This window comes from Mixophyes fleayi, chromosome 3 (assembly GCF_038048845.1).
Source record: "Mixophyes fleayi isolate aMixFle1 chromosome 3, aMixFle1.hap1, whole genome shotgun sequence".
Taxonomy (NCBI): Eukaryota; Metazoa; Chordata; class Amphibia; order Anura; family Limnodynastidae; genus Mixophyes; species Mixophyes fleayi.
The window spans coordinates 106,185,067-106,209,524 of record NC_134404.1 but is presented as its reverse complement, the minus strand read 5'-3'; the positions used below and the strand labels follow the sequence as shown (position 1 = coordinate 106,209,524).

Here is a 24,458-nt window from a genome sequence, read left to right as displayed (position 1 = left end):
CACATATGTGTAAGGGACGACAATGGTGCCTTAGGCACAAAGTTAGAAATCCCAAAGTAAATATTCTGTCCTTGACACCGATTTGTCGTTCAGCAGGTGGACTACGCCTGTGCTCCAATCTGGCACGGTTATTGATCTAAGTCTGTTTTATGTTGCAGTGTCTTCTACATTCATAGTCTGCTTTGTATGTAGTGTTTTTGTTACATTTAGCACATGGCCTCTTTGTTGTGTTATTTCTGCAACTGACAATGCTGTATTTGTTAGTGTTTGTTATTTTTGTGGATTTAAAGTCCCATTGGTGCACTGGACAATGGGTTATTGTGTAAACTAAGGAGAGAAACTAAATATATGCATATATATTATGGAGTGACTTATTTGTAAACAACTGTGTGTTAATCGATTTGAAGCTACAATCTGAAAATACAGTTTATCAAAATGTGTATATTTTAATAAATGCATAAAGCTTTTTGTGTGATGTTTTCATTAAACCAATATTGTTTACAAGTTGTCCCGTGCATGATACTCATGCATTCTAATCAAATCAAGCTACTTAAGGTGTTAAAAAGGTTCTTGTCATGCATTTGGGCCTAGCCCAGGCCTCCTCAGGGGAAGAGCGTTACTTCCCGACGCAAGCACCCTTTTTTAACGTGGTTTTGTCCACATGTCACCACCTCATCATTTTTCTCCATCACCTCATCCTTCATCTTCATCGCCACATCCTTTATCAAGCTACTTAAGGTGTTAAAAACTCCCCACTGTCACCCCCGGCAACCACCAACCACTCCCAACTGTCACTTCTCCTTTAAGAAATGTATAGGTCAGTGTATAACTCTGCCCAGCAGGTGGCGCTGCAGCTTGTTTTTTTGTTTTTTTTTCACACACGCCACTAGGCATTTATATAGTAGATTCTGCTCTTGCAATACAAATACAGCCTTCATTTATGCCTCAATAGAACATTTTAAGAAACTGACCTTTCACCTTTTTGAGTTTCAATACATAGAAACAGTTTTGTTATGTTAGAATACATGAAAGACTAGGGGCTAGATTTACTAAAGGGCAGTTTGCTCAAACCGCCGCTTGTTGGTTATTTTTCCGGCGGTTTTGAAACTGTCGGATTTACTAAAGCCCACACAGCGTTAAACCAGCCAGAATTGACATTTTTCAAAACCACCACTTTACAAACCACCATCCCAATTTCACAATGATGAACATACAAACAGCCGGATTTTCTACGCTGGGGCTTTCAAAACCGCTGCAAAACAGTCATCCCAACAGCCAAAATGAAAGATGGTTGTGAGTGGCGAGAGTGCTCAAACTGCTGCTGTCTGAACTATTTTGCTATTCAGAACATAAGAGACAGCACCATTGACATTGTAAATATTTAGAAATGGTGCTAATGGTGGATATAATTATTTATGTTACACAATTTGTCATTACATATTGTACGAATATTATAATTAAATAATTTTATCCCATTAATATAATGAATTTTGTTTACCCTCATAAGTTATTTTATTAATTTTGCCCCTTAATCAATAAATAATGATTGCCAAAACAATTGAAATGTCAATGGTGCATTCCCTTATGTTCTGAGAGGGAAAATAGCTCAAGCAGCATGTTTAATCTATCAAGTCATTCTGAAGCAGGTAGTGAAAATGTTCTGTCCTGTCTGTTGGATGGTGGTTTCATCCAAAAAGAAGGCGGTTTGGACAAAACCGCCGGCGGTTTAGCTTTATCAATCCGCCATACATCGCCAGTCATTTTAAATTGAAGCCTGAAACCGTCCTAAAGTAAATGCGACAGTAAATCCACTTTCCCTTTTTATGTAAAATAAAATAAAAAACTAAACCACAAAGTTTCCAGTTAATTGTATTTTTTAATACCAACAGTTCATTCCACATTCAATCTCTTAAGGACAAGTGGCATGCTGGTTAGTCCTTTATAATGTACTTTTTTTAAATATAAACCGCTAAACCGCCGGCGATGGAAACCGCCACCAAACTCGATTCTTATTAAATCTAGCCCTAGATGTTGCTTTAAACACAAAGTGCTGCTTAGTCATTTTGAAGGTACCAACCATTAGCAGACACTTTCCCTTTAACCTGTCTTACCTGGCGTTGGACCTGCAAGTAACTCTATAGGTATACCTTCAGCTAGTACAGCTTATGCAGCATTGTAACTGATGATTATTCCATTTAGATTTGCAGCTGTTATTGTGTTTAAATGAACTCACATAGTGTTATCAAATGGAGCAAAGTCCCATGGTTGTTTTTTTTTTTCATTTTGGCCCATCAAGGGATTAATGCCTGCACTGTGCCATTGTTATCACACAAATACCGTGGAAATCCCTCTGTTATCTCCACTTCAGCATCGCAGAAGCAAAAGAAATTCAACAAAAAGGTCTGTTATTTAAATAAAGCATTTTTTATTCAATTTGATCTTTCTATTATTATTTTTAATATTAAACTCTGAGCCTTCACTTCCACTGAGCGTGCATGACCCAGCCAACGAGGTCACGCATGTGCACATACCCCGAGACTGGCCTGATGAAGCAGTAAGTTAAGCCTTACCGCTCCCAGCCAGCACTGCCAAAGCAGGTGAGGATCACTCGACTGCCTCTGCAAGATCTTACTCATAAATCATGGTGATTTTCTAAGAGTTGAACACCAGCCCCATGGTCATATCTTCGTAAATAGACCCCATAAATGGTGTGACATGGGTTGTCCTTTATTGGACAACACTCCAAAATAGCATTGTGAAATGTAATTTGAAAGAGAGTGCACCCATGCAGATCAACAGAGCAGCTGTTTAGCTTCTTATGTTGAAATACAGTAACAGAAGTAGCACAAATGTAGCAAGGAAATAAATGGGTTAGCAGTTCAGCTGGACGCCTAACTAGTTTTGTTCCTCCAGTGGCACTTCTGCAGGAACCCTGTGGGAGGTGAAGGAGCAGCTGCAGTGTCCTGCGACACAAACCTGGCACCGTTAAATAGAAGGAGACAATTATTTATTTCACAATTGCAGAGGTAAAGCTATATATATATATATATATATCTCGTTTACAGAGGAATGGTGCTTCCCTATATTCAAAACACTCCAAATTAGGCAGCCCAAGTAGCTGTGTAGTGCAGGTTTCTTCCTTGTGATCTCAGTTACCTGTAATAATTCAGTTGTGCTCCAAGCATGAAAGGGTGTATGCTGTCAACGTGGCTGGCAGTAGTTCAAATTTCCTTTATTGTAATCTCCTTTAAACAGTGTGACGGGGGTGACTTTTGAAGGAGTTATACACAACCCACTTTCCCCCAAGCTATTACTTCCATGGAGATCCCACTTCTAGGGCCACCACGATTTGCCAGAGCAGCTGTGTTTGACCTTCTACTGTATCAGACAGTTGCATCAAGGCAGGAGGAGCCGCTAGAGAGAAATATGTCTTAAATCACTGGAATCAGACTCAGTGCTAAAGATGACCGCCAGAACCCGATTGGTTGGCTGCAGTATACTCTTCTGATCGCCACAATATAAAGTGGAGTTAGTCGCACAGCTGAATTACACAAATGTTGGGGAACTGTGTGTTGGGAGGGCCACCCAGTAACAGTCTAGAACTCTGTAAGACGCCCACATTTGAAACCTTTTAAATATGTGAAGGACAATGGCCTTACATAAACTTGGCACACGTGTGTGTGTGTGTGTGTGTGTGTGTGTGTGTGTGTGTGTGTGTGTGTGTGTGTGTGTGTGTGTGTGTATGTAAAGGATATTAATAAAAATGTAGTATTTTTTATGAGAAATTTAAGAACTGACCAGTGAAAAGAGATTGTACTGTACTATCATGGTACTTTATTAGATTTTCCACAAGATGCATTATTACAATTATTGTACATTTTACAAGCAATTATTCAGATATTAGTTATATAAAAACATTGTAAAAAATGTGATATTGTATTATTTACATGCAAAATGAACTTGATCTTTGTTAAAAAATTATTCTTCTCCTAGCCAAATCCTTATCTCATTGGTCACTAACAGGACATGAATGTCATGCACCTCAGAACTATCGATTATCCCTTATCTTAACATGCATTTCCCTTAATACTATATTGGATCCTCTGAATAGCTAAGATTCATGTGAACTAAAGCCAGCCTTGGAATTGAGGTAAGTGCTAAAACAAATTTGTCGCTCCCCGTACTAAGAATACTGCAATTCTGTAATTCTTATTAAGGTATGACTAAATAAAACAAGCCACACAAACTTTAGCATAAGTACTTCATCACAAGTGAGTTAGCCACAGTCACAGCTTGATCCATCTACAGTCACACATGGGTATACTTGCATTCCATTACCACCAGATTTAAGAGGGTGTACCAGAACTATTATGGAAGTACTGAGATAATACCATGTAAATCCATTTCCACCTCAATTGAAAAGCGCCAGAGTGTAAAATATATCAATGTTAAGAATTATCACCAATATATGAACAATTGTAGTAGTGTAGTGTACAAAAATGAACGTCAGTTAAATGTACAATATAAAACTGATTTGTTTAACTTTAGACTTGTAAATGTGCTAAGCAAATAACACCTATAGGGAAATTAGCCAAATTTACAGTTTGACAGGGTCAATTATAATAAACATAAATGATAAAAGGCTAAACATAAAAATCTATTTTTGACATGTCAAAATACTTCTGTTTCCTCAGAGAATCATTTATAAAAGTTATTCATTATGATACTGCCATATTCTGGCTAAAGGCAATCACACTACCCTTATCTCAGACCTAGATCAATAAGTAAATTATCGAGAGGTTTAGGTCGGACATGTTCAGCTACTTAAACACTGACAAGATATTATCATTAAGGCCACACTAAAGTTATATCCATCAAAGCAAGTCAATGACACACAATTCATCAGGAAAATCTTAACACCTGCCTTGTTTAAAGCTTTCCCTTAACACAATCTTAAGAATTGTGATTAACAAAATGTTTAGCAATGTCCTTAAAGTAATTTACAAAAAAGTACTAAAGGAGACTTGAGAAATGCAATTTTGAATTTCAGTATAAAAAAATGACGTTCAGAAAACGAAGACAAGTTAACTTTAACCCATTCACTGTAGGACAGAATTAATACATTGAATATGATGCTGACATTTAGGGAGGGAAAAGTAATAAAAATACTATGTAATCCCAATGTTCTTTCGTCTAGGCATCCTACGGCGAGCACCAATAAAATACATAAAATGTATGTGAAATCGTCCATTATGTGCCACTTACATTGCAGAACAGCATACACAGAAATAACAAAAAGGCACATAAGTTATTACAGTCCAACAATGTTGTACTGAAAGCTCAGGAAAGTCAGCCATGTCTGCTCACTCTATCCTTACACATTGGCACTCTTAGCATGGGTAGGGGAACCAGACCCTTGAGACGAATAATAAAAGTGGTTTTCCATGAATGCTTGAGATTCTCCTGAGCAGCAAACAATTACTATTCCTCCAAACAAGCAGAACGCTGCACCTATCCATCCGGCATACAGGGAGTATCCAAAAGTCACAATGGTAGTCTCCTTGTGAGTCGACACTGGGAACCATATGGTGGCCATAACGGCACTCAATGCTATAGAGAAGAAAAACAAAGAGCAGAATTAAAATTATTTACTTATACAACTGATAATGTTCCTAGATAATCACACAGAAATGTCATTATCTGATTGTCACTAAAAAACATTTAACTTGTTTTAAATCTCCATCGTCATCTATGCAGATTCTAACTATTGTTGCCCATTTTTGGAGATTAGTGGAACACCACGAATGGACTGAGTTTGCACCAATTTGCTCTAAAATATTCAAAAGGGCTAAAATAAAAAACAAACATGTAGCCAGCTTAACTTTTCATGTAAAACTTTTTTTAAGCTGTTCTCATTAATCAGATAAAAAGAAACAAGATCCAGGACATTACCAGCAGGTCCAGATATACGGTGGGTGATAATAGAGGAGGATTAAATAGTTTATAACTGCTCATGTTGAGTATATTGTGCAATGAAGTAAAATGATAAAAGCTTGGTGGATATGGTAAATGCTCACAAGTTTACATATAGTGGGCATGTTTACATAGAATTTAATAGCAAATAAAAAAACAACAAAAACAAACAATCGTCTCTGTTTATTTCTGTTATGTTTGGGGCGTTTTTATTTTATTTTTATATATTTTAGACTTAAGTCTTAAAAGCCTTATTGATTGCTCCATGCATTCTTGAGATGAGGAAGGGGCAGGGCCGGATTTATCACTAGGCAACCTAGGCAATTGCCTAGGGCCCAGCGGTCCCCAGAGGGCCCTCCCAGGGCCGGCGTTGAGACCAACCTTTAAAAATGGGGCGCTACTTATGGGCCAGTGCTATTTGCTTGCCCTCCTGGGCTAAAGTCTGCCAGCCAGCCCCTGAATAGGGGTATATGTTATGCTAAAAACTATAGTGCTATGGATTTATTTAGGGAGTGGGCCCCAAACCAGTATCTTGCCTAGGGCCCCATGAGGTCTAAATCCGTCTCTGGGAAGGGGTGTGGCTTTTCAGCCACTCTCTCAGCAACACAGTCTTATGTGAACCACCCCCAGTTTCACTTTAATGCATACATGCCCACTCTCGGTAGTGTCCGGGAGACTCCTGAATTCCGGTAAAACAGGCCATTCTCCCACATGCTACGGGATGAAGGGCATATACCTAAAGGTTGGCGAGAATATTTTAATGTGTTAACAAAATTGAATAGTCCTCTATGAACTCACAGATACTGACACAATATTAAAGGCCAAAGGACACATTATAAGGACTGCAGTTTAAATAGTGAGTTTTAACACTCATATCATCATCATCATTTATTTATATAGCGCCACCAATTCCGCAGCGCTGTACAGAGGATGTTTGTCAGTCACATCAGTCCCTGAGCTTACAGTCTTTGGTCAGAAGTCAAACTCATGACTCCAGCACTGTGAGGCAGATATGCTAACCACTAAGTCATCGTGCTAATCTTGAATAAAATGACAAGAATTTCCAGATCAATTATGACCAATACAAATTCCATAACATTACTCTGTAAAAGTGGTAAGAAATGGGGCTATTTCACTCTCTGTTTCAGGCAACCGACAAAAACTACTGGCTTACTTAAACCTTTAAAAAGGAAACTGGAACTCATTGAAAATCTCATCTAAATGTATTTCAATAAACCTTAGGGTATTGAAATTCTGGCTGTGTGTAAGAGTGAGTCACTCAATAGAGTTATTTAAATAATAAAGCATCATAGTGGAATGTATTCCACTTACTAGCGCATGTTGAACAGAATCACTGAACAAATATTAGATGTAGCCAATCTTGTCTAGCCAGAGAACAGAAAGATAGCTTTACAAAGTCAATCAGCATGGAAATAAAATAATGAATTTTAGAGCGAGTGTTATTAGGCCGTACATGAGGATCCAGTATAGCAATCTCCATCCATTCATCTTGCGGATTTAATAAGTTAATGAATTTTTTAATCTATTCAAAGAATAGCAGTTATCAGTAATTTTGATGAAGTACAGTTTTGATTTATACATGCAACATAACTATATGAATATAATGATACTGTATATTTGGGGGGGGGGGGGGACGCCTTACAATGGGTATGACATACCGGTACTTCTAAATATGCACTGAGTTCTCTCAACAACCTGCAAGCATTTATTTTGCTTGCATAAAGATTAAGCACAAATAGGCCGCAGTTCTGCCCCAGCAGCACTGATCATTTTGTGTGACTGTTTTTTGTTGTTGTTGAGGGGTGGTGGTGGTGGTGGGGGGGGGGAAAGGGGTGTCTGTCACAGGTCCCTAGTCCCTGATATCGGGTACATAGAAGTATAGATAGCCGAGACCAGAGGCAGTCACATGACCTGTCATCAGTGGGGGTGGAGCTCCAGCCCTGCAGTAGTGTGAGCTAGTAGGGTCAATCACACTGCTGCCTCTTCCCACATGGATACTGCTGCAGAAGCTCCCATCTCCAAAGAGTCTTGTCAAGTCTGGGTAAGTGTTGTGTCAGAACCTGCCATGTATGTGTAAGTCTTGTGTCGGAACCTGCCATCATGTATGTGTATGTCAGTGCCAGAACCTGCCATGTATGTGTAAGTCTGTGTTAGAACCGGTCATGTCTGTGTTAGAGTCTGCCAATGTTAAGCCTTCCAGCTTGTGCTCAGCTTTAAGCTTCTGTATGATCATGTAGTGATTTTCCAGGAGTCAGTAAAGACATGATGGAGGATCATAGAGATCATCATTGGTTGTCTGTGACCTGTTAAGGGTAAATTGCCTTCCTTCATAATAAAGTACTACCCATCTGCTATGACATTGCTTATATGACAGTACCATTGCCAAACTGTTTAAGAGGGTGGGCTACTTTTTACAACTTTTGAAGGATCAAATTAATATATTAAGGGCATAATTAATTCAATTTCGTCTCCATTTCATTTTTGACAGGTGAGTGTGAGGAGCGAAGAAATCTCACATAGAGATTAGTGTTCTCTATGGAGAGACGCTGGTGCAGTGCATATAGCAATCTTTCCAAAGTGCATGACAGAGCAGGGAGAGGGAAAAGTAGAACCTGTTCAACTTTCCTCCACTCGTCTAACATTTTCCTTATTAAATTATGTCTTTCCTCTACTTAGGTGTCAAAGAAGTAATGGAAGAGATGCAAAAATGACACTCCTGTGTTTACGTCCTGCTGACGTCTAATGATCTGTCCATGAGGATAGCTCCCATAGAAATGTTAGCCTAATTCCTAATCCGTTCCTCCTGCCTAAATTAAGAAAAAAGCCTAAAATACAGAGAATCAGGGGAAAACAAAGCTCTCTAACTCCAGTAGATTTGCCCATGGCCTTTTGCAGGATAAGGAGAATCACAGCCCCCTCCTCCTGTCCTTCCTAGTGGTCCAAAGAGACAGGCTCTTTTTGGCCAGCTCCTTTTCATGAATTCTGGGAGGGAGTTCCCAGTATTCAACGCAACAGTGAAGGTCAGCAATCAACAGGTCCTGCCTTTCCGCAGATCAGAACAGGAACTGCCAGGGAGACACAGGGTAAGTCCATACAAAACCTAGAATGTCCAAGTGTAAAATCAGTCATCCCAGTTTAATTGCATTTAATTGGATGAAATTATCAACCAATGACAAACAAGAACCTGGTAGGAAGTATTATATTTGTTGCTTGTTGATATGATTGGAAGGTACAATCAATCACAGCTAAACCACTAATAAATAGTTTATGAAGAGGGACGATATATGGTGTTAAACCGTCACTTCTCCCATTGCTTTGGTGGAAAATCTATCAAATTCTACTCGCCTACATTTTCCATACCATCACTTCTAAATTTCCACTTTGACTACGGAGACAAACACTACTCTCATTAAGTCTGCTCAGAGGAAGGGTGAAAATGCATGATGGGGCTTCCATAAAGTATATCTATATCTAGTAACCACTGTGTTTCTTGTTGATCCAAAGGAAGGTGAAAAACTCTTACTCAACTTGTAAAACCAACAATGTGGCTCATTCAATAACGCTGAATTTATGTGAACAATTTGCAGTAACCAACCAGCAATTAGATTTAATTTGTCTAGTGTAAGTTATACATTGAAATCAAGTGTCTTATTGGTTGCACTAATTTAGGTCAAATGTTGCACTTAATTACAATGTAAGTAAATTAGCCCTGTTAATTACAATATGTCTACAACATTTCGCCCTGGACCAACATTCTTCCAATTGCCTTTGTTTCCTCCAGTGCTTTTTTCCTGACTGTACGCAACATTATGCAGTACTGGCACTTTTATTTTGTATTATTTTTAATTCTTAGAACTAGCTCCAGAAACAGGAAGTTCTTTGTTATGAGTGCCCGTGAAACGATCTAAATGGAATCAGTAAAATGGCAACATTCTGCAGTGCATACTAACAGCAAGCAGCGATCACAAGAAGCTCACGGTGTGACTGTAGACTTATCCAGAGTATGGAAAATACTATAAATCTTGTATCAACTTGTAACTTTAGGGGAGTAATGGTATCTTTTTTTCGTAGGAAAAAAAAGCACTGGACTCCTCACACCTGTTTTTATTGGTACTGGATGAGTTGATTGGTCATCGCCATATTAAATGTGCAACTAATTAAGAATAAAGGCAAAATATCATTCCAGACGTAATTATATATGAAATGTACAGTTTGGCAAGGAAAATTTCCCTAATTATTGTTTATATAGTACCAATCACCCCGAAGAAACACCACGCAAACATATAGGGTCCAGATCAGAATCGAACCCATGAGCGCTGAGACAGAGCAATGCTAAACATTGTGCCACTATGCTGCCCCAAATGTTTACTTTCCTTAATTAAACAAACACATGTGGGTAAAGTAATTTTCTGCTTAGTGACTTAGCCATAATACAACCATTGTTTATCTATATACAGAAGTGAAAAGTAAAACTGCAAATGTGAAGCCTTTGAGGAAAAAATGTGTAAAGAGGCATAAAACATACAAAGCAAAGCAAATTGGTAAATTTTTTGTCAAAAACCTGGAAGACAGGGTCTGAATTAGTTTAGCTTGCCAAACATTTTCTATTAGAAATAATGTATTTTGCCAGCCATAGGCTTAAATAACAGGTTTCCGTATTTTTTTTGCAAAATTAAAGTGTCTTTTCCTTAAAAGGGAAATAAGCAAAGCCTAAACATTCCATAAACTTCACTGGAATCACAAAGGCATAACTTGATTAATATGGTACATGCTCTAGAAATTATAGCTTTGGGAACTTTGCCCAATGCAGTAAAAGGCTATTTAGAATGAAAGGTATTTACCTTCTCATAGTGAGTTTATAACAACTAGCCAACCTAGGTGTGAAGAAGTCAGCATCCGTATAGGAATTCTGTTTATAGGCATTGATCCACATCTTGCACTAATGAGTATTAATAAGCTTCAAACAGCTCTATGCAAATTGTATAGATGGTTCTACATCTCTCTAGCTGTATCTATGATACAAATCACATGACTCTGGGAGTATATACCTGTCCTACAGGGGCAAGTAAGGAACCGTTTTCATATCTTTAGCAAGAATTCCTAGAGGAAAGCTTAATTCTGTTCCAAGAATGTTATTAATGCATTATATTTAGTTGAAGATTCTTAATAACTTATCTCACTATAATCCTAATTGGGTGCACACTTTGGAGATTTTCCCAAAAATTCATCTTCAGTTTTTCATAAACAGATCTGTTTATCAAAGACCCTTACTCATTGCATTCAATGCCAGTGACACCGTATGTCAAAAGTGATCATGTTTTACATGCAGTGGTTAACAAGAGCTTGTAAGAGGGGATACTCCCTTGGATCCCCAATGTTTTCTCTTGTGATATACGCAAGTAAATGGAGCAGTGAGCAAGGAGAAAACCACAACGCAAACACTACCGACTGCAAGTGCAAATTCTAGTGGGTACAGGGCTATTGTAAGCAATGGGTTATATGCCCACACCAGGTCACATACTTTTACTAGCGTTAAAAAATCTAGTAAGACCATATATATTACCCCAAACAGTAAGGGTCCTAAAAGAGATTCACTATGCAACTATTGAAAAAAAAATTCCTGACGAGAGTCTAAACACTTTGAACACACTAATACGAATACATCAGGGGGAGTCTGCGCTACCTCAACATCTGCAATTCTGACCCACACAATGAGAGCCATTATCACACACAGTGCCTATTTGTAACAATCAATGAAGGAATCTGCCAAGAACTGAGTCATTCAAATAAAAACAGATGAACTTGTCACAGAGTTGTCACTTTCCATCACTTGTTCACAATACAACTTGTTATAACGACGGCAACAACATAAATGTATTTGTTTGTTTTTGCTGCCAATTCAGGGCTGTGTATACCCTGATGAGGGCTCTAGGCATTTAACTACTTAATTTATAAGAAGCTATCAAATCAATTAACGTTAAAGTACACAATATGAAAACACAGACACATTTACTGTGTAACAACTTGCCTGAGTGAGTTGTATTTCAAGCAGATATAAGATTCAGATAAAACACTGCCTCTTTAACATGACCACTGTTATCATTTTTACCATCTTACCCATGCACATTTATCCTCCTGTTTTCCTATTCATTTTGCACCGTTTCCTACCTTGAAGCTTTCCTGATGTTCTTTTCCTCATTGCTCGCTTGTCTCATGTCAATCTCTATAAGCTCTAATTTGCCTCAAGTACGAACCAGCTTCATCTTTTTCTCTTCCACATTCTCGTACAGGGGCATATTTATGTAGCACCGCATAATATGAAAGATAATTCAATCCTTATCTATGTGATGAGGATTAAAAACTATCTTTCATATGTGTCAAAAAACTTCCACAGGGACAGCAGTCACAATAAACTGCTGTGCAGTCTAACAATAACCTTTACACTGTGTCTTCTCTTCCGATGAAGGCTGCGATGCACAGAGTCCTCTTCAAACTCCTGTGCGCATGCGCCGAGTGAAAACCTCAGGAACTTGCACAAACATTTCTGAGGACTGGATGCTACATGTGAGAGGGAGGGATCACATGACCCCTTAACACATGCGCTGTGAAGCTGAACAGAACTGAAAACTATCAAAAACGTTAAAGTACACCAGCCTAAGCTGCCGTACATTAACATGAAGAAGTTCAGAAAAGCGGAACTTACTACATAGCGTTAAGGAGCGGTCCCCATAAATTGTTATGGGGACTGCACTGTAAAACGAAAATGAATGCAGATATCGTCGATATCTGCTGCAATGCAATGTTCATAAATTGAAATGCTACTTAGAAGTGCACTGAATCCCCAAAATCAATTTTACCATTTTAGATGGTAAAATTGATTAGTAAATAGGCCCCATAGCCCGATAGCAGCAGCAGTGATCCCCAAGTCTTAACTATCAGTCCTCTACCACACTGTCCATAGGTGTCATCTATGTATACTTACATAGCACCACATAATATGAAATATAGTTCAATCCTTATCAATTCGACGAGGATTGAAAACTATCTTTCATATTTATCAAAAAATTTCAGCAGGGACAGCAGTCACAATAAACTGCTGTCCCTGTGAATTTTAACACTTACCTTTCCATTGCTTGGTCACTGCAAAGAAACTTGCGATGACGGCCACTGCCTTGAACTCCTACTGCGCATGACCCAACCGAAAGTATCGGGCATGTGCACAGAGACTATACTAAAGAGGAACTGTTATCATGTGACGGGGAGGGATCACATGATCCCTGCACACATGCGCTGTCCAGAGTGGACAGCAATGAAAGATTTCAATTATGAAATTACCTGTGATTGATAAATAGTGTTACTAAGCAGTCCTCATACATTTTTATGCGGACTGCTCAGTAAAACAAACACAGGTGCAAAGTAGGAGATATCTACTAAATGTCATTTTTGTGGTTAATCCCCGAAAACGTCATTTGACATGGAATTACTGTATGATAAATAGGCCCCACAGTATGCACCTAATATCTCATTATAGTCCTCTTTATTATTCCCTCCTGTTCAATGTAACAAGCTCATGCATTTTGCCTCTGATTTACACAAAACTGTATTGCTTGCTTTCTCCAATCTCCCTGCTCTCCCACGGTTCCTTTTTGCCATAGAAAGCTTAATACTTAGTGCATCATTGCTTTCACACAGGTATTGTATTTTGCCATTTCTTACCTTGATCCCTCACACACAGTATTTCCATCCTCTACTACATACAGTGTTACACAATCTTTTCTTGCTCCTCTTTCTGTAGCACAACAGTCTAGATTGTGCTAGTATTAACCCATGAGCAGCTTCTCTACAGTTCATTGTCAATTTGTTCTCCTAGTATCCGATTTAAATTTGTTGTTTTTCTACAGCATTTACCTCCTCATTATCAGTTTGATGTTAATCTGTTCCCCACAGTAAACATGAATTTCTGAATCCTCAATCTTTCCATACGTTTATTGATCGACACTGATCAATAAACATATGGAAAGGTTTCCTGGCCTGCTCTAACTGCCACCAACTCTCCCACAGTGACTATTCTCTTTGTTTCTATCCATCTGCTTTATCTAGTCTGTGCACTATCACTTTCTAATCCAGCCTTGGTACACTGTTGCCTTTTAATTTTGACCAAAGGTTTCAGTGCTCTCTGTATTCTGATGTCTCTCCCACAATTACATTTATAATTAGTATAATTCTAGCACTAAGTAGGGAGCACATATGTCTATAAACTAGCGAGGAAGCTAAAGACAAAAAGCAATGTATTTAGTAAATATTACAGCTGGTCATGAACAAGTCAATTAGTTAAAGTAATCACATGGTAGAAAACTTCGGGGGGTGGAAGGTGATAACGTTAGAGTAGCTGTGTTGAAATACAATAAACCGATTCCTTTAGGCAACTCCTAGGGGCTGAGGTGAACCCTCATGGTATCCAAATGCCATATAACTCTTCTAGAAAAGCATTTGTACAACAGGGAATCCTATCCGACTCTCATGACATTACTGATCAGTATTCGAGAGGTGAATTTGTTTAGGTGGTGAGGGAGTCATGTTCACCTAATAGATCAGTATTAATTCTCCAGCAGTGCTGTGGTGACTCACAGATGACTCATCTTTATACATTGGACATTATTCATCTGTTTTCCCAAGCCCATCACTGATCCTCAGCAGGATGATAGCGCGTCATAAACAGAAGCATGAAAGCCTAAGCTACGTCAACCTCAAATGGGAGTATTGTGATTTATTATGAAAGGTAATTAGTCCTAACTCAATATTAAATGGAAAAAGTCAGCGGCCTTGCTGAAAACATTTTTGAAGTTTTCTAAGAGATTTCCCAACATACACAGCTTTGTGTGGCTGACTTTTATTCAAGGATTATGAAAAACATGGATAAATAAACGGATACTGTGAAAGTAGCATTATAAGTAGATAACTGAATGGGCAGCTACAGAGAAGATAATCCATTGTTTGGCTAGTTGGTCAGTCACAAAACTGCTAATAGAAAATATAAAGCATTGCACTCTAATTATTTTATAGAAGCAAATATGCCTAGCCATATAATACCAGCATATAACTGGAGCAGGACATGAGAGGGCACCAGCAGCATGCAAGATGTAAATTCAATGGTCATGCTTCTATCTAGGACTATTGTTTAAAATGTAAAAGCAGCAACCGAAAATCACATAAGTCTTCTGTTCTGAGCATAGACTTTATTTTACAGAGAGCTATTACTAAGTCATTTATTAATATAACATACATTGTGTCTCATTTATAGATAGGTGCAAATCCGGACTTAGGGGAGATTAAATCCAGCGCGATGTGTCTCTGGAATGTCCATGGAGACACGTCTCACCGATGTTATAACAGGAATCTCCTTTGTGCACCTCTGAGGGGTGTGAGAAAAATTGAGCAGTGTCCTACCGTAACGGCTGGCAAAGTGTGCAGCCAGACATCGTGGTGATGTCTGCTGGCACATCACCAGCAGTTAAATCTCCCCCTTAGCATGCAAATTTGCACCTGGACAAACCATGTTGCAATGCAAGAGGTGCAAAGGCGTTTCACTTTGCAGGCAAGTACCAGGCAGCTCTATTTTTAAATTGCAATTTAGACGTGAGCTAGGATGCGCCTCCTCCAATGCTAAAACCACACCTTTTAAATCTGCACCCTGCAGTATGACACGGTTGCACTTTCCAGATCTCTATCTCTAAATAAAATCCATAATATACAACATGTATCTGTCTAGCTGAAGCATGATGATGGTATGGTGCATTTTTCACATTTGTGGTTGGCTTTACTCCAGGGGTCGGATCTAGAATATTATTTTACAGGGGCGATTTAGTCCCCGTCCCCTTTTTGACAGCTAAAGCTGCCTGCGGCTGCACACTATGTGCAGGACCGCTCGGCAGATACAGGCAGGGAGAGAGTGCTGCCCGGCTGCTCTGATTGTGTAAAGACAATCCGAGCAGCCGGGCAGCACATTGTCCCTACCTGTCTCTGCCGAACAGACCTGCACATAGAGTGCAGCCACCGGCAGCAAGCCCCTGCTAGGGTGAGGGGATCGCCCACCCCCCTTCCCCTTCCTGGACCTGTCACTGCTTTACTCCAGCCTCAACACATTACAGACAAACATCTGATCTAAATGTAGTAATCATCTGCCGTCATCAACAGGAATAGAGGTATATTATGGCCACCCACAATATGCAGTTATGCAGCACTTTTCATTTTGCATAAATGAACCATCTGGTACATAACAAGGAGCACGCCCACAGTCTGGTGTCTGGAAGCATGGAAACGGCTGTGTGTGACCTTCTGTAGGATTGCAGGTCCTGTTGCAAATGTGCATGGTGGCAAGAGTAAAATGTGAAGTCCAGTCTATGGTCAATTTAGGACCAAACCAGTCATTCACTTCAACTTTATCTCCGAAAAGAGCTGCTCTATTTAGCCTCATTTATGAGAGTGAAGGGATATTAGTATGGTTTTTATGACATGGGTCACTTATCTCGAAATTAAAAAATGAATAAAAAATAAAATAAAAATTGTTTGCACCTGGGTGAAAGACAGGCAAATTTTTGCGCGTTGTCTACACTCATCCTATCAGAGGATACAAAATTATGCACCCCCAGTAGACACCACCATCTTTGCTTCCAAATCCATGCACTTCCACATAATAATGGTCATATTTGCAAAATATGTAGGCAAATTACTTTATAAAACAGCATCTGTGGAGCAGGCCCACAGTTTTACACTTTCAGAAATAATCCTTAATGTTTCTAGAATTGTTCCTGGTCTGATGGAGGAATCCATTCTCTGCTATCTTATCTCCCCTGTAACCGAGTATAAAGCCTTCTCCCTCCCTACTTACCCAACTCTCCTTCTCTTATCTGCCCCTCTTCTGTCATACAATGATTATTCCCAATCTAAGGGGGGAATGTAATTGGTTGTGGGGTTCCAATGAAGATCGCCTCAATGGCCAGCAGTGCACATTGCCGGGCAATTTGGTAACAGATATCCACTGTCACCTCGCGGCCAATTGAATTTAACCCTAAGGAAACTCTCTCTTGATTCTGTTCCAAAAACCTTAACTCCAAAGTGCAGTTTTCCTTTAACTCTCACAACTCTGATAAAGAAAAAAACCCCAAAAAAAACCCCTTATTTCTTTTAGAGAGAAAGAAGTGCAATCACATATTGAAGAGAAAAACTCTTTCTGCTTCTTCCTTTGCCTGACAGATTGCTACATCCCATCATTGGCTGTGATTTAAGTCACAGGAAAGTACAAGGCTTCTTTCGTTCTCTTTGCTGTTTAATTGTCTGACTTCCTCACAGAGCAACGGGTTACAGACAAAGCCAAAAATAGATTTTTCTGAATAAAAAGAAGGACATTTCATATCCACATTTTCATGCGAAATACAGTCTTCGATGAATACATTTTTTGAATTATGCCGTTTGATAACTATTATAGAAATCATATAAAAGATTCAAAATGACTGCATGACAGTTCAGAGGACTCGTTAAATACACAGAAGTTATCGGTTAGATAATGATTTAAACTTTTCTTTTCCTGGACATTGGGGAACATTTATGAAAACTGGTGCAAAGGGACAAGAGGTTGTTGCCAAAAGCAACTAGATTCTGTCATTTTTCTAGTGCAGTTTTAAAAAAAATTAAAGCAAACATTTCATTGGCTGCTACGGGCAACAGCAATTTTCATTTTCTATTTTTAGAGTAATCAGTCTATTAGAATTCAGTGTACTTTACATTTACTGTTAGCTAGCAATTTTAATGGCACAATAATGTGCTGTTTTTAAGCAGTGAAAGCAGCATCTGCAAAATAAAAATTATGTGTGTGGATTTCAAGTAAAGTGTTTACAAACAAACACAATTTCTAAGCTATTCTTGCTAAAAACTTCTGTGTTATTGTATTGACGGGTGGTTTACTGACCAATACCTTTTTCTTATTGGTGGGTTTAAGTTTGACTTTATTTTTATTTGGTGTCAGTAAATTTATAAATAAACAACCTTGTTGATAGTATATATTCTCATCAAAATTGGTTCCACAGACAATATGTCTGCCTCAAACGGGGGCCACTTACACACGCAGAGGTGCGACACAAGGTTCCCTTTAGGGGTGCCATGCATGGAAGTCTGCTGTGACGTTAACACTTTTGCTCAGTGCGTCTCTTAAGAATTTTCCATCTCTCTGCCAACCCAGGACCATTTCTAGTTTGCAGAAGCATCTCTCATGAGTGGAGAGTAGACATACACCTTGAAATGTGATTGATGGACCATCTTGGTGAGCTTCCAAGGTCTTTTACAGGGCACATCATACATGAGTTCCTCTGTGTAGGCGATTGTTGCACTTAAGCACATTTCCTTAATTTATTAGAAAGATAGTATTTTTAAAAAAAATAAAGCTGTTTCTGTACAGATATTAGTATTACTTACACTAGTATTTTAGACTGGACACTCACAAACAGTATTTTTAAAGAGGAATTACAGGCAAGTGGTAACAAATAATGAAAACACTTTTTTTTTTTCATTAATCTGAATGTTCCTTCCCACCAACATCCCTGCGGCTTCTGAAGGGATTTGACATGTCTGACTGATGGGATGGACCACAGTGAGGTCCATCCTAAATGGTCTCCCAGCAGGCCCTGTGCTGAACAACACTGATGTCAAGTGCGCTGCCTGGATCTAATTTCCAGCGCTGAAGAAAGTGGAGAATCACTGACAACCTGCTCAATCCTGCTGGAATTAAATGAACAGGGTCGATCAGAAAAAGCCATTAATGACTGAGGGGAAGCGCTAATAATTAGTGCAAACAGCACAAGCTTGAAATAAAAGACTACACAGGTAAATACTCATCTGCATATAATCATTTTTGGGTGGAGTTATCTTTCTACAGATCCTCCTTTATATAGCTTACACTACAAATTGTAACAGCATAAACACCAACAATATATTATCAGATTTCCAGTCCACATTTATCCCATTGGGAAAATAATTTTCCCACTATTCATATATGTCCCTAGTTATTGATTCTTCTTCTCGCTTCCAAGCTATGTTATATATGATATTACTCCAATATTCCAGTGCTATTGCGTGATGATATGTTTATTGTTAACCACTCTTTATAAATATACCATACTATCAAAATATTCTTACACAGTTTCTGATGCTGGAATCACTGTTTGTGCCAAACTAACGGAAACAGCTGTAAAACATACCCTCATAAGCATTTCCTTTTTGGCTTACCCAAAATGACGATTAGCACTCCACCCAACAGAAAGCGTTTGTGTTTTTCGGTTCCAGGGTCATGGCCCATTCGAATGCAGGGCATGGCAGAGAGGAGCAGGAAGACAGCAGGAAGTCCCAGGAACGACCCTGTTATCATCAGAGCACGGGCAGCCTGGATGTGAGCTGTCAACAGCAACAGGATGGATGTTATTGTGTGATAAGCAACAAATCAATAAGCACACCTACAGAAACCCTATGGTGAACAGTAAACTAGATTACATGGAAAATATCATTAACCAATAACAAATTCTTGCATTTATCTTCACATTCATTAAAACATGTTGGTTCAGATAATAAGACTTTCAATGGCTTTCCATTCTGCACTGGTGGTGTATACTACGGCTGTAGAGCTTATGTTTGATATAGTGGGTTCTCTGGAGACCTCAATAGCAGACAGAACCATAACAAGGGGATAGATTCTGATCAAAGCCTGATTTAGTTTAAGGCACAGAGAGGACAATGCTTAAAACCCCCACAGATAATGTTTCTATAGGCTTCAATTATGTCAATCTAACTATGGCTTTAATAAGAGCTGAATCCTTAAATTAGTTCACGTATATTTACATACATATATATTTACATAATGTCCTTTGCCAACACAAGTGAAGGGGCAACAATAGTCTCAAATTCATTTTCTTTATTTTTGTGCGTATTTTAATGTACCAATCACTCATTTACCCAAAACAGAACAGTAGCAAGAGCCCATTCTTTCAAAAATCGTACTAATAGTGCAACTGTGACTAATAGAAAACTGTAAACGGACTATGCAATCAACATTAACAATAACAAAATTACAATTCAGTATGAAAGGAAGAATTCATATACACATAATCCTGGTACACAAAGAACACATAAAATGATCCACAAAGCTAGCAATGAACAGAAAAGCGTGAATTTTTAGCCAAACCATATTGACAAAACATCTATTTTTGTTAGAATCTGGTGAACCCATTTGGCCAAGTGGCCTGTCACTACACCAAAATCAATAATGTCATGTCGTGTTTTATTGGGGCAGCACAGTGGCTTAGTGGTTAGCACTTCTGCCTCACAATTCCTGACCATGGCCTTATCTATGTGGAGTTTGCATGTTCTCCCAGTGTTTGCGTTGGTTTCCTCCCACATTCCAAAAACATACTAGTAGGTTACTTGGCTGCTATCAAATTGACCCTAGTCTCTCTTTCTCTCTCTCTCTGTCTGTGTGTATGTTAGGGAATTAGACTGTAAGCTTCAAGGGGATAGGGACTGATGTGAGAGAGTTCTCTGTACAGCGCTGCGGAATTAGCGCTATAGAAATAGCTGCTGCTGCTGATGATGATTGGCAAAAACAATAAAAATGAAGAGAACCTGCAGGCACTCCCAGGGAAGTAGACTATATATGTTCTTTGTCTGGGATATTTCCTCTAGCCAAACAGGAAAATCAGTGACATCCTATAAGTTCCAGTTCAATAATATGCACAATGTAATCAACTAAATGGATTATTTGTAGAAGTATGGGAAACCAAAATGGCAAGTCTAACATGTCACAGTACAAAATGGTCTTTGAAGACAATGAGTTGATGAAAGCCAAGTCTTTAACGCCCTTGCAGCACAAGGCACTCTGAATGCTCCACACCACACCGGTCATTTCAGGACACACAAAATCGTGTGTGTTAAATATACATGAAACCCGGCACACAACACAAAACAAATAGTGAACTAAAACTAGAGATCATGTTGGCACAATGTTCGTGCTAGCCTTTCTGTGCCACATATTTCATGTGAACAGCACACATACCCCCAGGTTAGTTTTCCCTTGCTGTTCACCGATCTTTGCCATTCTGCCTGGTTTATCACATCATTAGCTGAGGTTGAGTAAACTGTCCTTTAATGCTAGCCACACACATGCTGATCTGATCCTGCTATCGGGACTGATCGCTGAAGAACAGAACTACTTTCCAGTTGAGCCACATAACTCTGGGGCCAAATTGAAAAAGATCCAACTGGGTGACGCTTGACATCTTCCTATGGCATCCAAGCTGAAGGCATTGTACAGACTTTGTAACTTCCATTAATACACCTCAAACATTGGTCCAAAGTCCTTTTGCTTTTTTTATTTTTTTATTTATTATTTACACCTCTTTTCTTAGTTAATAGTTGATTTACATTTCAGTAGCACCTAAACACAGACCTAAAAATCTACGGACTGCATCTCTATGTATCTTTAAATAATAGAGCTACCAGATTGTCAGGTTCAACATTATCTTAACAATCAAGACCTTACGCATTTCTCCACCTGGTTACGTGGCGGTTTCATCATAGCCTCTATTATTCTAGGTCTCTGTGAAATCCTTAGACACCTGCATGAATTAGACACTGCAAGTAATTGGTAATGGTGGCAAGTTAATGCATTATATTTGTATGTCATTTTATTAACTGTTTTATCTTGAGCATTGTGGATGTATTTCCCATATCAAAGTACACTTAATAAGTTCAAGTCTCTGTGTTCTTACGAATTCACGCAACAGTTTGGTCAAAACGCTACATATTTGAAAACCGGGGGGACATTGTGGTCAATGTTAACTCTGATTAAAGTAAATTGTGATAGATTAGTTCTAAGGGAGAACCGAAGGCTTCCTAAATAAGGGTGTCAGCCCTTCAGAAAAAACCTTGGTGGTGGAATAGTTGATACGGCAAAGCTAGTGTGTGGCATAAATAGGGAAGGATTTAATCATTTTAGACAGACCAGGTGGTTCTTTTTGTTAACCCTTTGTCACACACACGTCACGCAGGCTCAGGTGAGTGCGGTTCGTGAAAATTTTTATAGTTAATGGACTTTTTAATAGGCCAATAAGGTCTGGAGCATCGGAATTGACATAAAGTATTTTCAAATTGTAAAATGGTAATAATGCACGCCCAGAACTGTATATGCCCCAAAGTGTCTTTAAGGAGTAATATTATTTAACTATCCCTCTTGAAAGACATAAGGTGCTACTAATTTATTACTTGTTCATCCCTAAAGTTATTATATTTCACCCTAGCTTCACAGGAATTTCTTTGTTGAGGCTTATAAATTCAAGTTATACTTTTTTAATAAAAAGTAACCTGAGTTACCACCCAACTATAAAGTGCACTAATGTATGTCAGTGATAGTTGTGCAGTACTGCTTAGTATTGAAAGAGACTCCAATTCACCTAGCTAGTGTTAGGATCAGTGGTGGAAGTTGGCCGTTATACAGTGATATGTCATATATATGCCATACCGCCACTTCACCTACTGCCTTCATTGTAGCACTATCACATTCCATTCACTTGCATTCCCATTATATATTTCATACTATTTCATACTCGCCACTTCTGAATTTACACTTTGACCACTGGTTAGGATTATAGTATTATTATTGTGTGAGTGGGTTATGACATTTGACTTCAAAATTCTCACATTTATATTTATGACTAACTGTTCTTAATGTATTAACTGTTATATTATGCATACTTCATTTTTTTACTACTCATTACCCTACCACTATTGTCGGACTGACCCACCAGGGAAATCCTAGGTGGGCCCTTCCTCTAAAGGGTGGGGCCAAGACTGCACTCGGAGCCCAAATGCAGGCAGTTGAGGAACTCCCTGTGCTCGGAGTAAAGACAGGAGCAGCTGCTCTGTGATACTGAAGAGTTTCCACCTCAGGTTGGAACTCCTAGGCATTCTCCGCTGTGCTTGGATTGGCTGAGTGATATCACACAGTCACTCAGCCAATCGAAGCATAGACACACACCCTACCCACATTGCTCATGCCAGAGAGGAAGCTGGAGGCAGCACAGCAGGAAGAGACAAGTGTAAGGGAGTGTGTGTGTACCAAACTTTGTATAATAGGCCCCCTCCTTGCAGTCAGACACCCCATCTAACACACTCCCCCCTTCCTGCTGCCAGAGACCCCATGTGACACACTCTCCATCTCTGTTCACTGTCAGTCACCCCATGCTGCCACTGTCCCCAGCAACACAATTTTCTCGCTTCTGCAAGACATCTCCTGCTGCTACTATAGGTCACCTGTCACCATTACCAATGTTATAAGCAAGTGCATGTATAGTATTTTTATACATTACAATTACCATAAATAGATTTTATTTTTTTTAATTAAAAATAGTTTTCCTGGTGGAAAATATTTAAACTATAGATAATACATTACATACCTAAAAAAATGATTTTTACTTAAATAAAGTGTCTTACATTTATATATTCCATTCAAAAAGAGTGTGGTGAGGGGAGGTAGGGGTGGAAAGTAAAGGTGGCCTGAAGGGGGGTGAAAAGACTGGACATTAAAACTAGTGATCCAGTCATCCAGTGTAAAAAAAGGTTCAGAGTCTACAAAACAGTGTGAAACTGACTAATTCTTACCATGCCAATTGGGTCCATCATTCTGCCTTATAAAGGAATTCTTATTCATACTTGCCAACTCTCCCGGAATGTCCGGGAGACTCCCGAAATCCGGGTCAGTCTCCCGGACTCCTGGGAGAGCAGGCAAGTCTCCCACATCCCGCAATTCCCTGGCCAAAATAACGCGATTCGCAGGGAACCACGTCAACCGCGACAAAACAGCATTTCCGTTGCGGGGCAAAATGACGCGATTTACCACGCCCCTCTCCCGGACTGCACTGCCTGAAAGTAGGCAAGTATGTTCTTATCCATCACATTGGCCTGACAGTATAGCCCTAAGTGTGATTGGATGGTAACTGCTACACTTCTGTAGTTGAGCTTTATCACCCTTGTGTGCACTAGCTAAGAATACAACAATTAAATTGAACACCTTCTGGCTGAGCATTATGAACAGTTACTTCCTCTAATCAGTTCAACAAATATGTACTGACAAGTTAACCCGTGCATGATACTCATGCATTCTAGTCAAATCAAGCTACTTAAGGTGTTAAAAAGGTTCTTGTCATGCATATGGGCCTAGCCCAGGCCTCCTGAGGGGAAGAGCGTTACTTCCCGACGCAAGCGCCCTTTTTTAACGTGGTTTTGTCCACATGTCACCACCTCATCATTTTTCTCCATCACCTCATCCTTCATCTTCATCGCCACATCCTTCATCAAGCTACTTAAGGTGTTAAAAACTCCCCACTGTCACCCCCGGCAACCACCAACCACTCCCAACTGTCACTTCT

At 39.2% G+C, this 24,458-nt stretch overlaps 1 protein-coding gene across 1 annotated transcript in view; it reads right to left on the bottom strand.

Annotated features, from left to right (window-relative positions):
• Window positions 1–3,811: 3,811 nt before the first annotated feature.
• Window positions 3,812–24,458, bottom strand: part of CLDN11 (claudin 11) — a 28,524-nt gene continuing 7,877 nt past the window's right edge. Inside the window, exons 2-3 of the mRNA XM_075202110.1 lie at window positions 19,273–19,437; window positions 3,812–5,610 (exon numbers count right to left, since the gene is read on the bottom strand). Of these exons, the coding sequence (XP_075058211.1) occupies window positions 5,375–5,610; window positions 19,273–19,437 (401 nt within the window). The 3' untranslated portion in view covers window positions 3,812–5,374. The remainder of the gene's footprint in view (window positions 5,611–19,272; window positions 19,438–24,458) is intronic.